General features: G+C 51.7%; 1 protein-coding gene and 1 long non-coding RNA gene across 3 annotated transcripts in view; one reads left to right on the top strand and one right to left on the bottom strand.

Moving 5' to 3' along the window:
* Positions 1-530: 530 nt before the first annotated feature.
* On the bottom strand, positions 531-18,213 carry LOC125620470. Its single transcript, XR_007352169.1, has 4 exons — positions 16,332-18,213; positions 1,124-1,373; positions 889-999; positions 531-759 (listed from the first exon to the last, which is right to left on the bottom strand). It is a non-coding gene; the product is annotated as an uncharacterized LOC125620470 (long non-coding RNA).
* Grhl3 (grainyhead like transcription factor 3) overlaps positions 13,868-18,424 on the top strand; it is a 33,412-nt gene continuing 28,855 nt past the window's right edge. Inside the window, exon 1 of one of the 2 annotated variants that reach the window (XM_048816086.1) lies at positions 13,868-14,217. Coding sequence is in view for 1 of the 2 variants with exons in the window: in XM_015485512.2 (XP_015340998.1) it covers positions 14,201-14,217 (17 nt within the window). In the remaining variant the exon portion in view is untranslated. The remainder of the gene's footprint in view (positions 14,218-18,424) is intronic. The other variant, XM_015485512.2, reaches the window with a different exon arrangement.

Genomic DNA, 18,424 nt, shown 5'->3' with positions numbered 1-18,424 from the left:
TGATGACTACAAGAACGGTCTGAATGTGTTCAATAGAGACAAAACTCTTTTCCCCAAGTGTTTCTGATCCATGGTTGGTTGATTCCACAGATAGAGACCCACAGATTCGAAGGACCAATGGTATTCTCAGTGCAAAATGGAGGGGGTGATAATACACACACACACACATACACAGGGGGTGATAATACACACACACCACACACACACGGACTCAACCACACAGTGACTTTGGAGTTTGAAACGTGGTCATGTGATTCTGCCTGTTATGATGTCATGTAGCTAAACCATTCCCATTTGTCATGCGTGTTTGCCTGTGGAAAAGACTTAATGGCTACTTGGTACTTATTTCATGTATGACTAAAATGTGTGTAAATGTTAGCATACAGTTTGGCACATAGTAGGTGCTTAATATATGGTAGCTGTTGTCTTTCTTTATTTTCATGAATCTTGAAAGAACGAACAAGGCTCTTCATCGGAGAAAATGCCCATTTATTGAGGAACAGCTCTGCATATTTATAGAGCCAGGGGGTGGACTGACAGTTATGACAGTTTAACAGTTTAACGGTTTGACAGTTGGCACGGGGTGCTTTCTGATTGGTGGGTAAGGATCACGTGAGTCAGCAGGGCTCACCACTGGACAGCTCTCTGAGGGGGAGATGGGGAAGTCAGTCTTTGGAGCTGGAGTGACTCCCAACAAATCTGGCTTCAATTCAACGTCACGGACATCTGTGTGGTGAAGGCCGACGGTGGACGCTCATCCTGCGGGAGCGGGAAAGCTGGAGAAATGGGAACCTGGCAGAACTCTTGGGGGAAGCGGTCCTCGCCGGACAGAGGAGACCTTGCCAAGCAGATCTGGGTGGCGTACTTTTATTTTCAGATGAAACTTACACCACAGAGCCCAGCAGGGTGGAGTAGCTGCAATCCCAGCAGTCCAGGAGGGTCGCAGGTTCAAGGCCAGCCTCGGCAGTGTAGCAAGGGCCTAAGTAACGTAGTGAGAGCCTGTCTCAAGATGAAAAAAACACAAAAGGGCAACGGCATGTGGCTCAGGGGCAAAGCCCCCCCAATGGGTTCAGTCCCCCAGTACCAAAAAAAAAAAAAAAAAGGTGCCGAGAACCGTACCGACCTTACAATTCAGCAAATTCTGGCAAGTGTGCTCCCCCATGTCACCACCACAGAACCACGATCCGGAGCACTTCCATGTCCCCCCAGAGCCCCTCTGTGCCCCTTCTAACCAACCCCCACTCCCTTAGGCCACCAGTTCTGATGTTCCCCACAGGTGAGTTTCGTCTTCTCTTGACCTTCACACACAGGGGTCGTTCAGATGTCCTCTGGTGTCGCTCCCTCCATTTAACACAGCTGCTGGACCCAAGGGCCTGAAAGCACCGTGAGGATCAAATGATCACCAGAGAAGGCAGAGGGGGTCGGGCAGAGGGGACAGATTGAGGGGTGGGGCAGGAAGGGAGACAGTTGAGCTAAATGTGTATCTGGGGACAGGAGTGACCAGAGGAGGGGACCCCGTAGGGAGGAGGGAGAAAGCAGGAGGCACAGCAGGTGGGCTGCAGCTTCATGGGCTTCATCCTGAGGGGTGGGGCAGGGTGGCTGCCAGGGTGGCCGGAGGGGAGATGGGACACGGGTGGCCACACGAGGAACCAGCACACAGCTCAGGAAGAGCCTGGAGGCCAGGGGTCAGTCACCTGGTTGCTGGTGTGTCCCCCCGTGCGTCTGTCTACCACGAATGCCTACTCAACATGTTGTCTGTCCATTCATTCACCCAAAAAGTACTTCTCTGGCACTGGGCTCTGGCCTGGGGTTTGTCCATCATGCTCCAGCCCAGGCTTTAGGTCCCAGAACCAGGAAGAAAATAAAAGCAGGCTCCACCCTGTCCGAGGCGTTCTCTCCCCAGGCCTGAATCCTGGAAAGCTCGACCGTTTCTATAACTCATCAAACGTGAACTCTTTTCCTTGACTATGTCACTGCTTCTTGGGTTATGATGGGCACTGGGAGGGGACATGGAGAATGAAATTGTGGTCACCTCAGTTTGGAAAGTGTTGGGTGAACACACACAACAGGCTTCCTGGCCGCAGGCCTTCTGGAGGCTTCACTGCGCCTGGCTCCTCGGCTTCCCCGTGTTCTGCCCTCAGAGTGCCTGCGGCCTGGAGTCTGGGCTCCGTGCCTCCCTCCGGGTGACTAGCTTGGAAGGGATTCACGTCCAGGAGCGGGAAGCAACGTTCCCAGGAAGGCTGGCCCAGTGCAGGCCGAGCTGGCCTGAGGAGGACCATGGGGAGTCCTGCTTACTGGCCACTGGGCGGGACAGCGACAGGAAGCAACAGTCTAGGCCCAAAGCCCATCTCTCTCCCACAGACAGAAGCATGGGGCACTGGGCTCTGTCCTCTGACGAGGAGCTCAGACAAGTCACCTCTTGAGGCTGTGCTGCCAAAGGACTAGAAGGCAGTCACCTGGGTCTCCCAGGCGCAGAGGAGGCAGACAGATCTGCGCACTTGGCTGGGGGCAGAGCCTCACCAGCAGGGCTGCACGTGACCTCGTCCAGGCTGCCCAGGAGGTCTGGGAGGAACCAGGGACCTGGGCCCAAACCCCAGCCCTGTCACCCACAGAAGGCCCTTTACTTCTCTTGGCTCAGTGGGACCCCCCAAGGTTAAGCCAGCAACATCGTGACAACTGCCACAGTGTTGTCACTGAGGTGTCACAGGCACTCGTGTTTGTTAATGTGACTGAATTCCTCTAAAGGCCGTTGTGACTCTAAGGGGAAATCTGTAGCATGAAAATGGTTAAATGAGCTTTTTACAGAAGGGGTGGAAACTGGTAGAACAAGTTGAAGCCAACTGGCTGGGCTTGGTTTTGGGGGCTTGTTGTTATTGTTGTTTGTTTTTTATTTCCTGTGAATCCCACCCCCTCAGGTGGGAGAGCCAGGAGGAGGGACCTCCCAGGGATGCTGAATGCCCCCTTCATTCCCAGGTTTGTCTCCTGCTGGGCGTGACTCGGACTGCCAGGAGGGCGAGGAGGGCATGTCAGAGGTCACTGGGCCCCCTGAAGAGAAAGTGCCCCTTTCCCAGGTGTGGCCTGTTTACAGCAGAGCTCTCGGCTGCCATAAACTCATCCATTCTGGGGAAGCAGGAGGACTCTTGCCCAAGGCACCAGGCAGGGCAGTCCCTGCTCTGAGGCTAGGGCCTGGCTGCCTGGTGCAGGCCCTGCTCTCCAGCCTCAGGCCGCCCCTGGGCCTTGCATACAGCTCACTTAGCCCAGGAAGTCCTGAGCAGAGCGGTGTGTGAAGATGGCGTCCAGGTGCTGGGGTCATGAAACGGGACCTTGGAATCTGGTGCCGATCCTTTTTCCTCTCCTTTTCTTTTTTAGGACCTTCAGGGTCACAGAGCTCAGCAGCTGGGAAGCACCCAGTGACTTCAGGCAGATCATTCATTTCACAGTTGAAGCTCCAGACTGGGGGGTGGTGACTTGCTCAAGGTGAACACGGCCTCCCAACAGCTGGAACTCAGACCCTGCTGGTCCCATGCTCCACCCCTGGCCCAGGCTGGCTCCCTCCCTGCATGACAACAGCACTAGTCACAGCTGAGCACGGGGCTCTGGGCCAGGAACTACAGCGAGTCCTTGGTGTGCAGCGAATCCTTACAACCAACCTTCCTAGGAAATCAGTGATGTTCCCATTTTACAAATAAGGAAACTGATTTGAAAAAACAACCCAAGTCATGAAGTTCAGGGTCACAGCTAGCAAAAAGCAGAGCCAGGCTTCAAACCTAGTGTCTCGAAGCCTGGGCTCAGGATCCTTGACACTGCTGAAGGCTTGGTTCGTCTTTAATGAAGGGCCCTAACCATCAACACCCCTAGAGCACCTCACAAGGTCTGCAGAGGGGAAGAGTGTGAGACAAAAGGCTTCCACACTTTTTTTTTTTTTGGTCACTTTAGTCCAAGAGCAGCCAAATGAATTCCTGTGACCCTAGACTGGGCCGTCGGACAATTCAAAGGCCACTAGTCATTTTGAAATGGGGTCAACAACCAAAGTCATGGGCTGGAGGGTGAAATCCTCGCCCCCTGCTTATCATGCGCTTTCTTCTTGGAGATTTCTTCAGGGCCCGTCAATGGCAGGGCTGGGGGTGACTGCCACGACAGGGGGACAGACCACTGTGCTTGTTGTGAAAGGGGCTGCCAAGGAGTGAATCAGGTTTCCAGGGAACCTGGGCACAGAGCAGTGTCAGGCTCCCAGCCTCCAAGGCAGGGAACACAGTGACTAACCGTCATCTGCTCTGGGCCGGGTGCCCTGTGTGGCAGAAGCCAAGGGAGATGGAAGAAAAGGACTTACTGTTTCACTGGGGTGGCGAGATATGCCCACCTCTAAGGATGAAAACAATAACCAACATTTATCAGATCTTATCATGCACCAGAACAGTGTTCAATGTCTGGCACATATTACCTCACTTGCAAAAACCTTAAGAGGTAGGAGTTATGCCTACTTTACAGATGAAGATTGGGCTCAGAGAGGTCAAAGCACATGCCTGACGACACACAGCAGCAAGTGGTACATCCAGAACTCAAACTCAAGTAGACTGGCTCCAGCATCCAAGCTCTTAATTGTGCTCTATGACTGACGTGTGAGGGCTGAGGCAGGTGGTCCCCAGAGATTTCTGTATTCCCTGGAGGGTAAGATTAGGGAACTCTTGCAGACTCCTCCAATACAAGAGATTCTGTGAAATTTGTTAACAAATACAACATTGCAGAAGTCCGATGCTATGTAAAGGAGGGAATTTTCCAAGTAGAGGGACTTCATGAAGGTTCCCCACTGGGCTTCCCTGTGGGTGTGGAGACGATTCCTCTCTCTCCTCCCAGCGTGTGGAGCAGAGGCTTGGCCTAAGCGAGACCTCGAGACCTCGGGTGGTCGCGGAATGACTGCCCACAGAGGCAACAGAGGCAACGGGTCAGCATTCAAGCCCAACCACTGGAGCTCACATCCCAGCATGTGGACACTCTGGGAACCACCTGTCAAGTTCTGCGGCCTGTTTCCACACCTATCAAATAGACATGGGCGATTGTAAGGACTGAGGGGACAGGAAAGGTCAAGTACATAGACCCTGGCATGAATGTGTCATGGGGCGGATGTGAGGCGTCCCCCAAAGGCTCAGGTGTAGACAGTGCAAAGGGTTCAGAGCAGAAATGATTTAGCTGAACCGAATCAGTGGACTCACCCCCTGATATGGAGTAACCGGGTGGTAACTGAAGTGGAGGGGAGTGGCTGGAGGAGGTGGGAATCGAGTCGTGGCTTTGGGGCGCATATTCCTGTCTGATGAGTGGAGTCTCCATCTCCTGATCACCATGTGAGCTGCTTCCCTCTGCCACACTCTTCTGCCCCGACGTTCTTTCTCGCCTTGATTATGAGGATTGAGACCTCTGAGACCATAAGCCTCCAAATAAGCTTTTCCTCCTCTACAGCTGTTTGGGATGGGTCCTTTAGTCACAGCAGGGAAGAAAGCTAACTAAAACAAAATGGCAGTAAGTATAATAATTTGGGGTGGTGCTAGGGATGGAACCCAGGGCCTCACACATGCTAAGCATGCCCTCTACCCCCGAGCCACAGCCCAGTTCCTAGTCTTTTTTTTTTTTTTTTGGTGGTATTAGATTGAACCCGGGGCTGCTTTGCCACTGAGCTATATCCCCAGGTCTTTTTTAAAATTTTGAGACGGGGTCTCATTAAGTCGCCCAAGCTGGCCTGGCACTTGCAATCCTCCAGCCTCAGCCTCCTGCGTGTGCCCCCATGACCAGCTCCAGTTTTTAATGATTAAATATATGTCCCATTTTCACTGAAGGCGATACTGAATACAGACAGCTGGACCTTGACGCGAGGGAGATCCCAGAGCACTGTGGTGACTGAGCTGACTGACGCCCAGCCTGAGCAGGAAGGGGAGCTGCACACACGGGAGCCTGGGCGGTGTGGCAGCCCTCCAGGGCCAGGGCAAAGGAGCGCAGTGGCAGACATGGACGGTGACTTGGCGTGGTCACCTTCCCGAGGACCAAAGGTCACAGTTTCTAAATCCTCTCCTTCCTCGTCCTCTCTGCCAGGCCATCTGGTCCCAAATAAAGGACCCTAAAATTTTGCTGGCAGCCCAGCCAGGGTTCAGAAAATCCCTCACCCAAGTGTTCAGGGCCAAGACTGAGCAATCAACCTCGAAGCTCTGCCTTCCTCGGGCTGCAGAGCCCAGGAAACACCCCCTCCCTCCTGCCCTCCCCCCCTACCCCGAGATCAGACCTAAGCGAACACCAGTGGCAGCCCTGGAAGTAACAGGGCTGGCGGGGACCCCCTGGCTTCACTGTGCCCATCAGAACCTCTCTGAGCCCAGAGCACAGGGGCCCCACCCCACCCAGACCCAGGGAGGTGGCCCCAGTGTGACCCCTGCGGAGGAAGAGATGCATCTTCAGAGTTGCTTGCCAGGATGGTGATTGGGACTGATAGTTTTTCCTCTGCGAAGTACTTTTATCTGGAAGTGGGCAGTGTGTTGTGTAATGGCCCTTAAGGCACAGGCTGGAGATGGACCCAGCAACAGCGATAGCGGAGGATAGCAGGGAGGCTGCGGGGCCCGGGTCCCTGGAAAGAGCAGGCCTCAGGCACCAAGAGTGGGCCACCAGGTGGCTGGGCTCAGTTCCTTCCGGCAAGCCTTCCCCTCCCAGGACTGAGAGCGCATTCCTCCCCACACCTCTCTGGCTGCTGTGCTGGCCGATTCTGGCAACAGAGGAAGGATCTCTAAACGGCACTGAGGCTGCTTTCTTCCTAGCTCAGCCATGAAAGCCTGCTTTGACTTGCTATTTTTTAATAACTGCAAAATTTCCGTTTTCCATCAGCACCCCTGGTGATCGTTCCTGATCTTTCTCTATTCATATAAATGGACTTTACAAATAGGAATGGACAATTCGTTAAGGCACAGGAAGGGAAAGACTTACATATAGGCAACCAGACCCAGGTTCCACTCAGCTCAGAGACACTCTGAAAATAACCTTGGGGCCAGGCACAGTGCCACCAGCCTATAATCCTAGCAACTGGGTAGGCTAAGGCAGGAGGATCACAAATTCAAGGCTAGCCTCAGCAACTCAGCAAGACCATGTCTAAAAAAAAAAAAAAAAAAAAAATTAAAGAAGTACCCCTCCAGAACCACCTTGGGTAAGGTGTGCACTCCTGGGCCTCACTTTCCTCATCTGAAAATAAGGACAACAGCTCTTACCTCGTGAGGTCCCTATGAGGATGACTAGAAAATGCTAACTATGGTAAATGACTTCCAGGGGACTAAGGACACCTCTGTGACATCTTTTTAAAACTGTGGCCTGGTGAGCAGCTGCATTTGGTGTGTGCACTTTCTTCCCCGGACTCCGCTGAGGGGTGTTCCTGTTAGTTCTGATTCCTCAGGATTGTGAGCCATGCTCCAATGCACGTCCTTGCAGAGAACTCTTTGCACACAGAGATTATTTGCTTAGACCAAATTCCTATGGGTGAAACCGCCAGATCAAAGGATGAAAGCAGAAGTTCGAACTCGTCCATTTTTTCCAACGAGGAGAGAAGCCCATTCCCCTCACCCTCGCCAGTACTGGGTTAGTGTTTTCGCTCATCTAACTGAATATGTGATAAAAACAACTGCTCACTTTCAGGGTATTCAGAGACTTGATCTTATTTTAAGGGATGATATCAGGGTGACCCTAGACCCTATAGAGTCCTCATGTTCCAGGAACCTCTAGGAAGGAATGTAGGTGGTGTTACTGGCAGAACTGTGATAAAAATCTAAAGTACAGACTGTCAAAGGGCCAGAGGCTGCCCACTCCTGCCCCAGCTCTGCACGGGCACCACTTCCAGGCCCACCGAACCTCATGGGAGGGCCACGTCCTCCACCCTCTCAGTGACAGGCGAGGATGGTGCTGAAACACCCTCAGAGCTTTAGGGGTGGCCCTGGACAGGCCTCTGGGACCCCTCAGAGCCACCACCGTATCTAGGATGATGCTGACGCTCTAATTCAAAGTCCTTCCCTTAACTCGGGCAGCCTCTCGGACTCTGGGTTTCTGTCTCAAAGGGGACCAGGAACACCTTGCTCCATCCTCTCAGGATGGCTGCTGGGTCAGAGATAAAGCTCAGGGGACACCTGGAAATGAGCTCTACACATAGATGGGACTGTTTTTAAGGGAGGTTGGGTACCTACTGCCATGAACTCAGCTGTGAGTTCACAGAACAGGAAATGGCTGAGACGACCTCTTTCTAGTGGATGCTTACCCATAACACTGGGTACCCATTTTTGCCACTGGTTTAACATCAATATCTCCTTTAGTGCTTAGGCCTGAGGATTGATGGAAACTTCTTACAGCAGTGAAATCACAGGTCGAGAGTGAAGACACTGGTATATGCTATTTAAAAGAGGAGTCAAACATTGGAGGCCTTCCCGTGTGGGTGGAAGGCAACAGCAGGTCTGCCTGAAATGTCAGTAACTTGTATACGTGATGCTCTTTCATCCGTTCTTCATTTCTCAACAAATATTACCGAGCAGCTATTGAGACCTGAGACAGGTGCCAGGTGAGTTCATTTTTCTTTGTATAGTTTCTGCTTTCCAGAAGCTTACAGACCCACCTACCTTACCTGAACTGTCAATCAGCCTGTCGGTGTTTCTTCTTTCCTCCTCCTCTCTTCTGTCATCCATTCTAGGGCTTGTTCAAAAAATGAACCCATGAGAGGGGAAGGACAGTTTCCACGGCTTTGGGGTCAAGCAGACCTCGGTTTGATTTTCAGTCACTAAGTGGATGGCCAGGCGACCTCAGATGCTTCCTCACCTCTCCGAGCTCGCTCCGCTTCTGTAAATGTGGGTAAGCATGGCACCTACTTTTTCCTAGGACTCTTGAGAGAATTACACAGTCGACACATAAAGCATGAGAACAGGGCCCCGCGCGTTGTTTCCTTGTCTAACCCTCATGGCAATCGCTTCAGCTGGAAGGAAACCCAGCTGAAGAGGAGGTGAAGTTGCCTGTCCGAGGTCTCAGGCAGTTGACTCCAGAGCTTTCTACATCCTTTAGTAACTCGGATGACACTGCAGGAATGATGCCCATCTCGGTGGATTGTGAGGCCAAGTTTTACAGGTAGAAATGGGACTACCCATTGAACCAAGCATCACAGAGTGAAGTGCTGAATACATGGGTATAACTGTTACTGCTAAGTCATGATCAGATCTAGCACCTGAGCTCGAAGCCTGGTGCCTGCAAAGCAGCCAGGTGCTGATTCTCCACCCCTGCGCATCCTATGAAACCTCTGAACAAGGACTCTGAATATTTTCTTTTTATCTGTAGCTTATCCCCAGGAAGGTTGGGCACACAATGGCTATTCAGTCAATGGGCACTTATTTTGGTTTACTGCTATTTATTTTTTTTAAATACTTATATTTTAGCTTTAGGTAGATACCGTATCTTTATTTTACTTTTATGTAGTGCTGAGGATTGAACCCAGTGCCTCATACATGCTAGGCAAGTGCTCTACCACTGAGCCACAGCCACAGCCCTGGTTTAATGCTATTTAAACCAGAGCTTTACGTAGACTTTCTAATTCAAAAGTAATACAAACTCAATACAGAACATTTTGGGGGTGGAGCAAGCAAAAATTAATCTTGTCATTTCAGTGCCACAGAAAGGTACTGATAGGTACTATCACTTCTTTTTCTTTTCTTTTTTTGGTACCAGGTTTGAACCCAGGAGCATTTAACCACTAAGCCACATACCCAGCTTTTTTTTTTTTTTTTAATTTTGTGACAGGTTCTCCTAAGAGCCTTACTGAATTGCTGAGGTTGGCTTTGAACTCAGGATCCTCCTGCCTCAGCCTCCCAAGATGCTAGGATTACAATGTGTCACCATTCCTGGCTAGGTATATGTCATTTCAACAGGCCACTAGATTTTCATTAAAAGTTTCAGATAATCAAGTGTTAAGTGTTAGAAAAGGAAGGGCTCTAAGCAGGGCCACCGTGTGGAATAAAGCCCCCATGCTGGTGTGGTACACTCTGCAAAGACACAGAGCAGCCTGGCTCTCAGCTTACTGCTCAGTGTCTTAAGCTCACTCCCCTCCAACACACCACAGGGAGTGTCGAATTCTTCCAGAGCCGTTGACTCAGGGCAGTCATAATCTCGCAAAGGAGGGGGAGGGATGAGGGCTGTGCCATCCTCCAACAGGATAGCGCATAACATCTGAGAAGGAGCAGAAGTCATCTGGAAAGAAAACTCAGGTGCTTCTGATATTAAATCCATCCTTATTGTGACTCACTAATCTGGCTTTATAGGATGGAAACTGGGGCTCTGAGAGGAGGGGATTACTCAGAATAAAGAGGCCAGAGGTCAGGGAGAACTTGAATTCAGAACCCTAACTTAGTCCAGTTCTACCAGAATGGGGTCAGGTGAATTCAAATCTCAATTCCTTCACTTATTAGCTTCTGACTTTCAGCAAATCAATTAACCAGCAGAAGCCTCAGTTTCTTCATCTATAAAGTAGGTTGTCATCTTCTTCATTAGGTTCAAATGAAGATTAAAAGAGGGAGGAAGAAAGGCTTTTCTAACAACTGAGCGCCAGGGACTGCACAATGTGCTTCTCGTGCATTACCTCACTGAGCACTCACAATAGCCTGACAGGGGCTGGATGTTATTTTTATAACCATTTACAGGTGAGGAAACTGAGCCTCAGAGCTTAAGTCATCTGCCCAACATCATGGAGCAAGTAAAAGGCCTGGCTGAGATCTGATTGTTTGGTTTTGGTACTGGGGATTGAACCCAGCAGCGTTTTTACCACTGAGCCTCACCCCTAGTCCTTTTTTTTTTTTTTTTGAGACAGGGTCTCACTAAGTTTCTGAGGCTGGCCTGAGCTTGTGATCCTCCTGTGTCAGCCTCCAGAGTTGCTGGGATTCCAGGTGTGCACCACTGTGCCTGGCTGAGCTGGGATTTAGAATTTCATCAGTCTTAGAGCCATCCCATAACACAAGTAATTCTTAACACAGTGCTTGCAAAACACAAACACTAACCAGCAGCCATCATTATTTACTGTTATTGTGAATATAATCGCTATATTACATATGATTGGTTGGTCTCTGTTTTTAATCTCGACAGAGAAAACCCAAGAACTGGGTTATCCCAGAAAGGGAAAGAAGGGTCAGCCTCACCCAGTCCTAGGCCAAAATCATGCTACCCAGGAGCCGGGTGGGCTGCAGCAACACCTGGGCCATGTCTCTTTAAAACCTTGGTCTCTGAGTTGTGGAATGAAGGCCTGGAACAGTCTTGCCTCCTAACAGGGAGGTGTCACTGCTCTTTGAGGGGTCCTCTAACATTGCAAACTGATTCATGGTGTCCCTGCCTACTCCAGACCCTGGGTAGGATGGAGGGATCCCTTGGTAGGATGGAGGGATCCCTTGTTCCTCCATCCTTCCCAGGGGACCACCTGGAGCCTTCCAATGTGTGGAGGCAGAGAAATCCTCTCCATGACTCGGGCCTTTGCACATTTCCAGAAATGGGCTTGGGTGACCAAAGAGGCAGGACCCAAAGAGAGTGAGAGAGAACCTGTTTTTAAAAGCCCAGTGAAGCCAGGTGTTGTACATACCCGTGATCCCGGCAACTCAGGAGGCCAAGGCAGGAAGAGCACATGTTCGTGGTCAGTCTGGACAACTCAGCAAGACCCTGTCTCAATAAATAGGGCTGGGATTTAGCTCAGAGACACAGTGCCCTTGGCTTCAGTCGCCAGTTCTATAGACATTCATCAATTAAAAAGTTCAGTGAGCCGGGTACAGTGGCACACAACTATAATCCAGCCACTTGAAAAGACCACAAGTTGGAGGGTAGCGTGGGCAACTTGGTGAGACCCTGTCTTAAATTAAAACATAAAGGGCTGGAGATATAGGTTAGTGGTAGAGTGCCCCTAGGTTCAATTCCCAGTACTGCAAAAAAATAAAAATAATAAATAAATAAATCTCTAAGCCGAGAGAGCACAGACATGCCATGTAGAATTCCAGCCCCCTCCAGGCCCAGCCAGTGTGAGTCACCCCAGCCCTTCACAGCAAATTGCAACACACTGACAGAAACTCCACAGCCTTCCAAGGTGTGCAGACAGGTTCGCACAGAGAAGTGTGCCACCCTTTGAGCTGCAGCACGCTGTGCAGTTACAGTTGGCCAGAAGAGCCTTCCTGACACCAACAGCCCCTGGGAAGGGGCTGCTCAGCAGGGCTGTGCTCGCCATTAAATCCCAGCTCCAGCTCTGCCGCTGCGGGGTGGGGGGGGGACCCCAAGCCATCAGCTTAATCCCTCGGTACCGCAGTCTGCTCATCTCTAAAGTGGGAACACGGAACGATAAGTGTCCACTCCCAGGGTGGTTCAAGCATTAAATAACACACGTGAAGGTGGAGCTGGGACACACAGGGTATGGAGACCTGCTGGAAGCCAGAGCCTGAAGGGGAGATTCACAGCGTTCATATTCCAGAGGAAGGGCAGACAGACGAACAGTTAGAAAACTATCCAAAAAGTCCCAAGGCCTCTGCAGAGAACACAAATGAAGTGGTGTGACACAAAGAACTGAATGTCTCCTTTGACAAAGGTGATTGGAGAGGACTGCTCTGAGGAGGTGACTTAATTATCAGCAACTATTATTATTTCCTATTGTGAGGGCCCGTGGGGTGCCTCCTCACAGACTCCAATGAGAGACCAAACTCTCCAGGTTCTCAAACCCAAGAGGGCACCTTTGAATTCTGACTTTCTGGCGGCAGCAGCTGAGACAGAAACCAGGTTCCCTGGAAGACCAGGCCAAGCGGGAGGGGGCAGCAAGAGAGAAGGGGAAGAAAAGATCCCGAGATCTTCAGCTTACATTTAATTTCAAATTAACCCTGGTGGAATCTCTTTTGAAAGCCCCGGAGTTCTCCTCTTTGTGTTTGGGGATATTCTGGGGTTACCGACCTTGTTCTTTATAGAAAACAGCTCCTGGCCATTATTCCACAGTTGCTCTAACAGGCATCTGATTTCCCGAGTTCCCAATGTAGAACAAAGCACTTAGGAGTCTGAGAACCACCGGCCAGTTCAGGCCTCAGAGGTGGACAGCTTCAACTTGTCCATCCCTTCTGTGCTGGCCAGAGGCCCATGGTTTGCCCACATCCCATTTAGATCTGTATCATAGTAGATAAAAGCTGCGCTAGCCCCACTCTCCCGCCACTGCTACCACCCCCACCACACATACACACACACACACACACACATACACACGCACACGCACACGGTAAACTCCTCCAGAGGAGTAACCCTGGTTTTTTGGCCTCTGTTTCCCCAGAACCGTGAGTAGGCCCTCACATACATCTGGTGCTTAATAGATGCACGTTGAATTGAGGCCACTAGATTCAGCTCAAGGGGGAGTCACACTTAGAAGAGAGGACAGAAGACCCAGACGCACTCTGCCACTCACTAGCTTGTGCCCTCGGGCAAATCAAGCCTGCATTTCCTCCCTCCTGTGCCGTGGGCGTAGGAGAGGAAGGCAGAGGCGAGGTGACCGGAAGTCCACCATTGTGGGTTACTAGGAAAATCAAAAGAAATCGCTCGGATAATTGCAAAACGTTATTTATAAATGTCATCCTAAGGGGGAAAGTCCTGAGGAAAAGAAGGGAATGTAGCCGAGGCCTTCCTGGGGAGGGTCTGCTCTCCTTTGACATTTCCCAGTGGCAGAGGAGGGGACAATGGAATTTGGTGGTGGTAGGGGGATGTTTCAGGGATCCGGGACACCGACTAGAAACAGGGATGGAGGTTTTTTTTTTTAAGCCCTGTCTGTTTATCCTGTACTTTCGGCTCGTCGTCTTACCTCTTTCCAACCTGACTGTCCCCTCCTCCCTCCTCCGCTCATCTCCGCCCCCCGCCCCCTCGCCCAGCAGGGAATTGGCCGGCCGCGCCCAGCCGGCCCCGTCTCCGCCCCCACGCGGCGGCCAGGAGTTAACAGCTGCACCTGTTAGGTATCCCCGCAGTCGCCGGCACCTGTCCCCGCAGCCAATCAGCGCCCGCGCTGCTGGGAACCTAGCTGTCAGCAAAACCCCAACACCCAAACCTCAACATAAATCAAACACTGCCCTGGGCCGGGGATGTCTGTGTCGCGCCCGCACTAGGGACGCGCGGTCAGCAGAGCCCCAGCGCCGCTCGGGTGGCCGCAGCCGGGAGCAGGAAGATGTCGAATGAACTTGAGTGAGTACGGCGGCCGCGGCCGGCGGGGGCTCAGACGGGGTTCCCCGGGGGTAGAGCGGGGAGGCCGGCGCCGGGGTTCACACGGCAATTTGTTCGGGTGAATGAATGGGCCGCCGCTCGCGCTGCGTGCCCAGGCAGGCCCCCGCGGCTCGCGCTCAGCGTTTCCCTGGGAAAGTGGCTCTTCTCTTTTCTCTGCGGAGCAGTTTCGAGCCAGCTAGGGGAAACACGGGACTGAAACTGGAGGGTTTTGGCACCACTTTCTGATCCTCCGAAGGGGCCTCGGAAATGAGAGACAATCCTAACCTGATGGAGGCTTTCTATCTTCTTGCCAAAAGGAATTTCTTGGAGGTGGTTCCAATAGCGTCTTGGGCAGAGAGTTGGGTTTCTCTAAAGGGACTTGTTTGTTGAGCTGGAACCATCCCAAGCGAGAAAGGTACAGTGAGCGTGGCGGTGGAACGTGCGCACTCTGTGGTGGGCTTGACCTAGGTTCAAATCCAGACTGTCCCTGGCATTTTCCTCGTCTGGAAAATGGGTACAAGACTGTTTGGTAGGATTCTGGAGAGAGTTAAGTGGCTGAAGTCTGTAAAATGCTTAGCCAGAGCCGAGGTCTGAAGAGGTGTCCATAAAATGTGGTTGATTTTATTCAAAGGCAGTTCTAAGGCTGGGGAAGCTGAGGAGTGGTTTTTGGTGAGGTCACCTCTGTTGCCTGGCAGGAGGCAGGTGCATCCCAGCCCACATTTGGGATTTAGAATTCTGATTGGCTAATGCTGACCTTTAGTGTGGACCCCCAGGCTAGAGGTCCAGACCTCAGAGGAGGTGGGATGAAGCTAGGATCTGGGCTGCTTGGGTTCAGGACGCTGGTAGAAACCAGACCTTTCAAACAGTGTCTTCTTCCGGCCACCCTCAGAGATGAGTGGGCAGAAGCAAGAGTTGAAGAGTCTTTTTTTTTTTTTTCCCTCCTCCAAGCTATTCGATTGATTGGTTTAAGAACTTAAAGACCTGCAGGCAGAGCAGTTGGCTGGTCCAGTATTCCATGATACTAGCCAGCTTTGGGGCTCTTCTGGGTTGGTCAGTTATGATCATAGTACAATCACTGGGGTTAACAGGCATCAGATAACATTTGAATGAATTTCCCCGGGTTGACAAAGTGTTGACAATTGGGACCACAATGAGTAGGAGCACTGCACGGAAGCTTGGGGTCAAGTCCCAGCCCAGCCACTTATCTGTGGCCCGGGTACCCCAGGTTCCTTAGGCTCCAAGAGCCAGTGAAGGCCCAACAGTTTGTCAACTAGGCAAGTTGCTTCATTTCTTGGGATCCTTGCCTGTAAATTGTGGCCAATAGCGGTACCCACCTCACGGAGTTGTTCAGGATTCAACGATTTTAGATTAGTGATTGCTTTAAAGCCTGATTGAGAGCAAGCTAACAACTCCGTAGTTATTTCATATAAAAAGAAACAACTGAGCTTTTATGAACCCTCTTGCTTTCCAGTTTCCACACTTGGAACATACACAAAAATATTTTGAGATGTGTCTCCATCCCATTTAGATCTGCTGGTTAAAACTGCAGATCTATTTGTTGCAGACAGAATCTATTTGTGTTGCTCCTCAGGGGGCAAGTGTCCGGAAGCGGGATTACTTGGAGAAAGATTTTCTACTTTTCTCCTCCTTAGTGATTTGGGATTTGAAGTCAGATCCGCAGACAGTTGAGGCTTCTCTATTTGGGTGCTTGGAGAAGGAAGCCTGTGCCTGCTGAGTAATTGCAGGCTGACTCTGAAGCCACCACTTGAGATTACAATGACAGAGCCTGGGGCTCAGCTGCCCCTACTGATAAGGGGGGGTTACTAAGTGCTTGGCTTGCAAGTTCTGAGCTGCTGCTGTTGCCGCCTTCAGTCTTGCTGGGGCAGCCCCTGAAGAAGCATGGAGCTGAGAAGAGTGGTTCAAACATACGTTTTGAGCCTTGATGGAAGGACCGACTCTTGCTAACCCTGGGTGCAGTGCAAAAAGCTGAACTTGAATCTCTCCATTCTGCCTCTTACCAACTGCAGGGTCCTGGTGAATTTGTCCTCCCTGACCCTCAGTTTCCCTATCTGTGAATGATGTCTATAAACACCTACCTGCCGGGGGAACAGTGAGCTCCCCTAAGTGGATCACCCGGCTTCAAGTAGGAGCTCCAAGAACGTCAGCCTGATTACTAGGCCTCGGGTGGAGGGCGGCACTTGGAAGGCCTGGTGTTGGGCAGGATGGAGGCCTGCCGGTGGAGTCAGAAACCAGCTCCAGGCAGCTGGTGGGTGGCGAGCGCCTGGGCCTTTCATGTGGTCAGGCCCAGCGCCGGGCGCCTCCGCCAGCCCCCAGACCTCTGCCAGCCGCCCTGGCTGCCTCCAGCCCGCAGCCTCGCCATGCCCTGGGGCTGGGCCCTGCCGCCAGGGTTCCTGGGGCTGTGGCCCCAGTTCTCGCGGGAAAACGAACGGTGCTGTGTGCCGCGCTGCGCCTGCGCGCAGGCCTCCCTCTGCCTTCCCAAGCGGGCAGTGCATTCCACTGGTGGGGCCTAGTCCAGCTGCTGTGGGCGTCTGGTGACCCGCAGCCCCTTCCGAGTGCCCTGAGGCTCTCCGGGGGCCTACTGTGTGCCTGGCACGCCTGCACCAGCCAACCTCGCGCCTGAGTCGGGTGCGGATCTACCGCGGAAGGAAGCAGGGCTGGGCCACAATTGGACCTGGCACGTAGTAGGTCCATCAAATGGAGGCTGCATGTCAGGATAATCCCTGCTGCTTCCCTCATCCCGCAGCCTGGACCCCTACTCCCTTTTGGGAATTTTATCCCCATCCCCAAATCGCCAGAGAGAGGCGACTGGGGGCCGAGATCCAGGCTGGGCCAGTGGCCAAGGCCCGGCCGCAGTCCATCTGATCTCGGAGAGCACCGGCTCCAGACTGCCTGGAGCGCTGAAAGAGTTAACCAGGAACGCCTCCCCGCTGCGGTTTTGTGGTCGAAACCATGATTGCCAGGAGCAAATTTTTGTCGTGCAGAAGGTGTGTTATTAAAAGTCGGAGCTACGCTGCTGGTGAATGAAAAGTTAAAAGCCCTCATTAAGCCTGGGGTGTAAAACAGGCGGACTGTGCGGAGAGGCTGAGGGACAGCCCTAACGGCGGAGGCCTGGGCACCCCAGGTTCCTTAGGCTCTGAGAGCCAGCGACAGGCCCAATAGTTTGTCAAGAAGTCCCACACTGGGGGACAGGAGCGGGCAGAGAGGCAGCAGAGCTGAAGCACAAGTTGGATCCTCAGCTTTCTGGTGGGTTAAAACAAAAACAGCAGAAATTGAGCACTGACTCCACATTTGACACAGACACTGTGTCAAATACTTGATGGCTACATTGTGGCCTTTATTCCTCCCAATGACACAGAGGTGTAAGTGCAATTTTGCAGAAGAGGGGACTAAGATTTGGCTCAGGAGTGCCCAGGGTCTCACCAAAGAACTGGGATCTTAGATGGGTCTTCATCAGGAGCCAGAACAATGAGCCACAATAATACGGCCATCCTGTGCCTAGACATTTAAAAAGGACAGGGAGATAGGTATATCTCTATATAGATAGAAAATATCTATATATAGATAGAAAACAGTCCTTTTCTCAGAGTGGAAGAAAGTGAATGAATTCTCTTTTCTGCTTCCTGTTTCTTTATGGGTTTCACATTTTATATACATATATTTTAGAAACCTATGTTGCTTTTGAAATGAGGAAGGGGGAGAGAGGGAGTCGGTGTTAAGAGATTAGTTCACCCCACTATTTTAAAGAGAGACTTGTTAGTTTACCTAGAACAGTGCTCTCAAAGTGTGGTGCCTGGATCATCATCTTCATCATCATCTGGGAACCTGGAAATGCAAATTCTCAGCCCCACCCTAGACCTACTAAATCAGAAACTCTGGGGGTGGGGCTCGGCATGATGTGTTTTAACAGGCCCTCCAGGTGATTCTGATGCATGTTCAAGTGTAAGAACCATTGGCCTAGGAGACCAGGCAGAGGATTGGGAAGCAGGAGGTTCCCAGATCCACTCCTGACCTCAGTGCTGCGCTGAGTCAGCGGGCTGAGGGCCTTGCTCCAGGATCACCTGCTCTGCCACCTGTGGATTGGATGACTTTTCCTCCAGATCTTTTACCTAAGTGTCAGTTTTTGTTCGTGTAAAATAGTGACCAAAACACCCATCTCACAGGACACGTG

This window comes from Marmota marmota, unplaced genomic scaffold (genome assembly GCF_001458135.2).
Source record: "Marmota marmota marmota unplaced genomic scaffold, marMar, whole genome shotgun sequence".
Lineage (NCBI taxonomy): Eukaryota > Metazoa > Chordata > Mammalia > Rodentia > Sciuridae > Marmota > Marmota marmota.
Note: the sequence above shows the minus strand (reverse complement) of the source record. Positions and strands in the feature narration are given on the sequence as shown.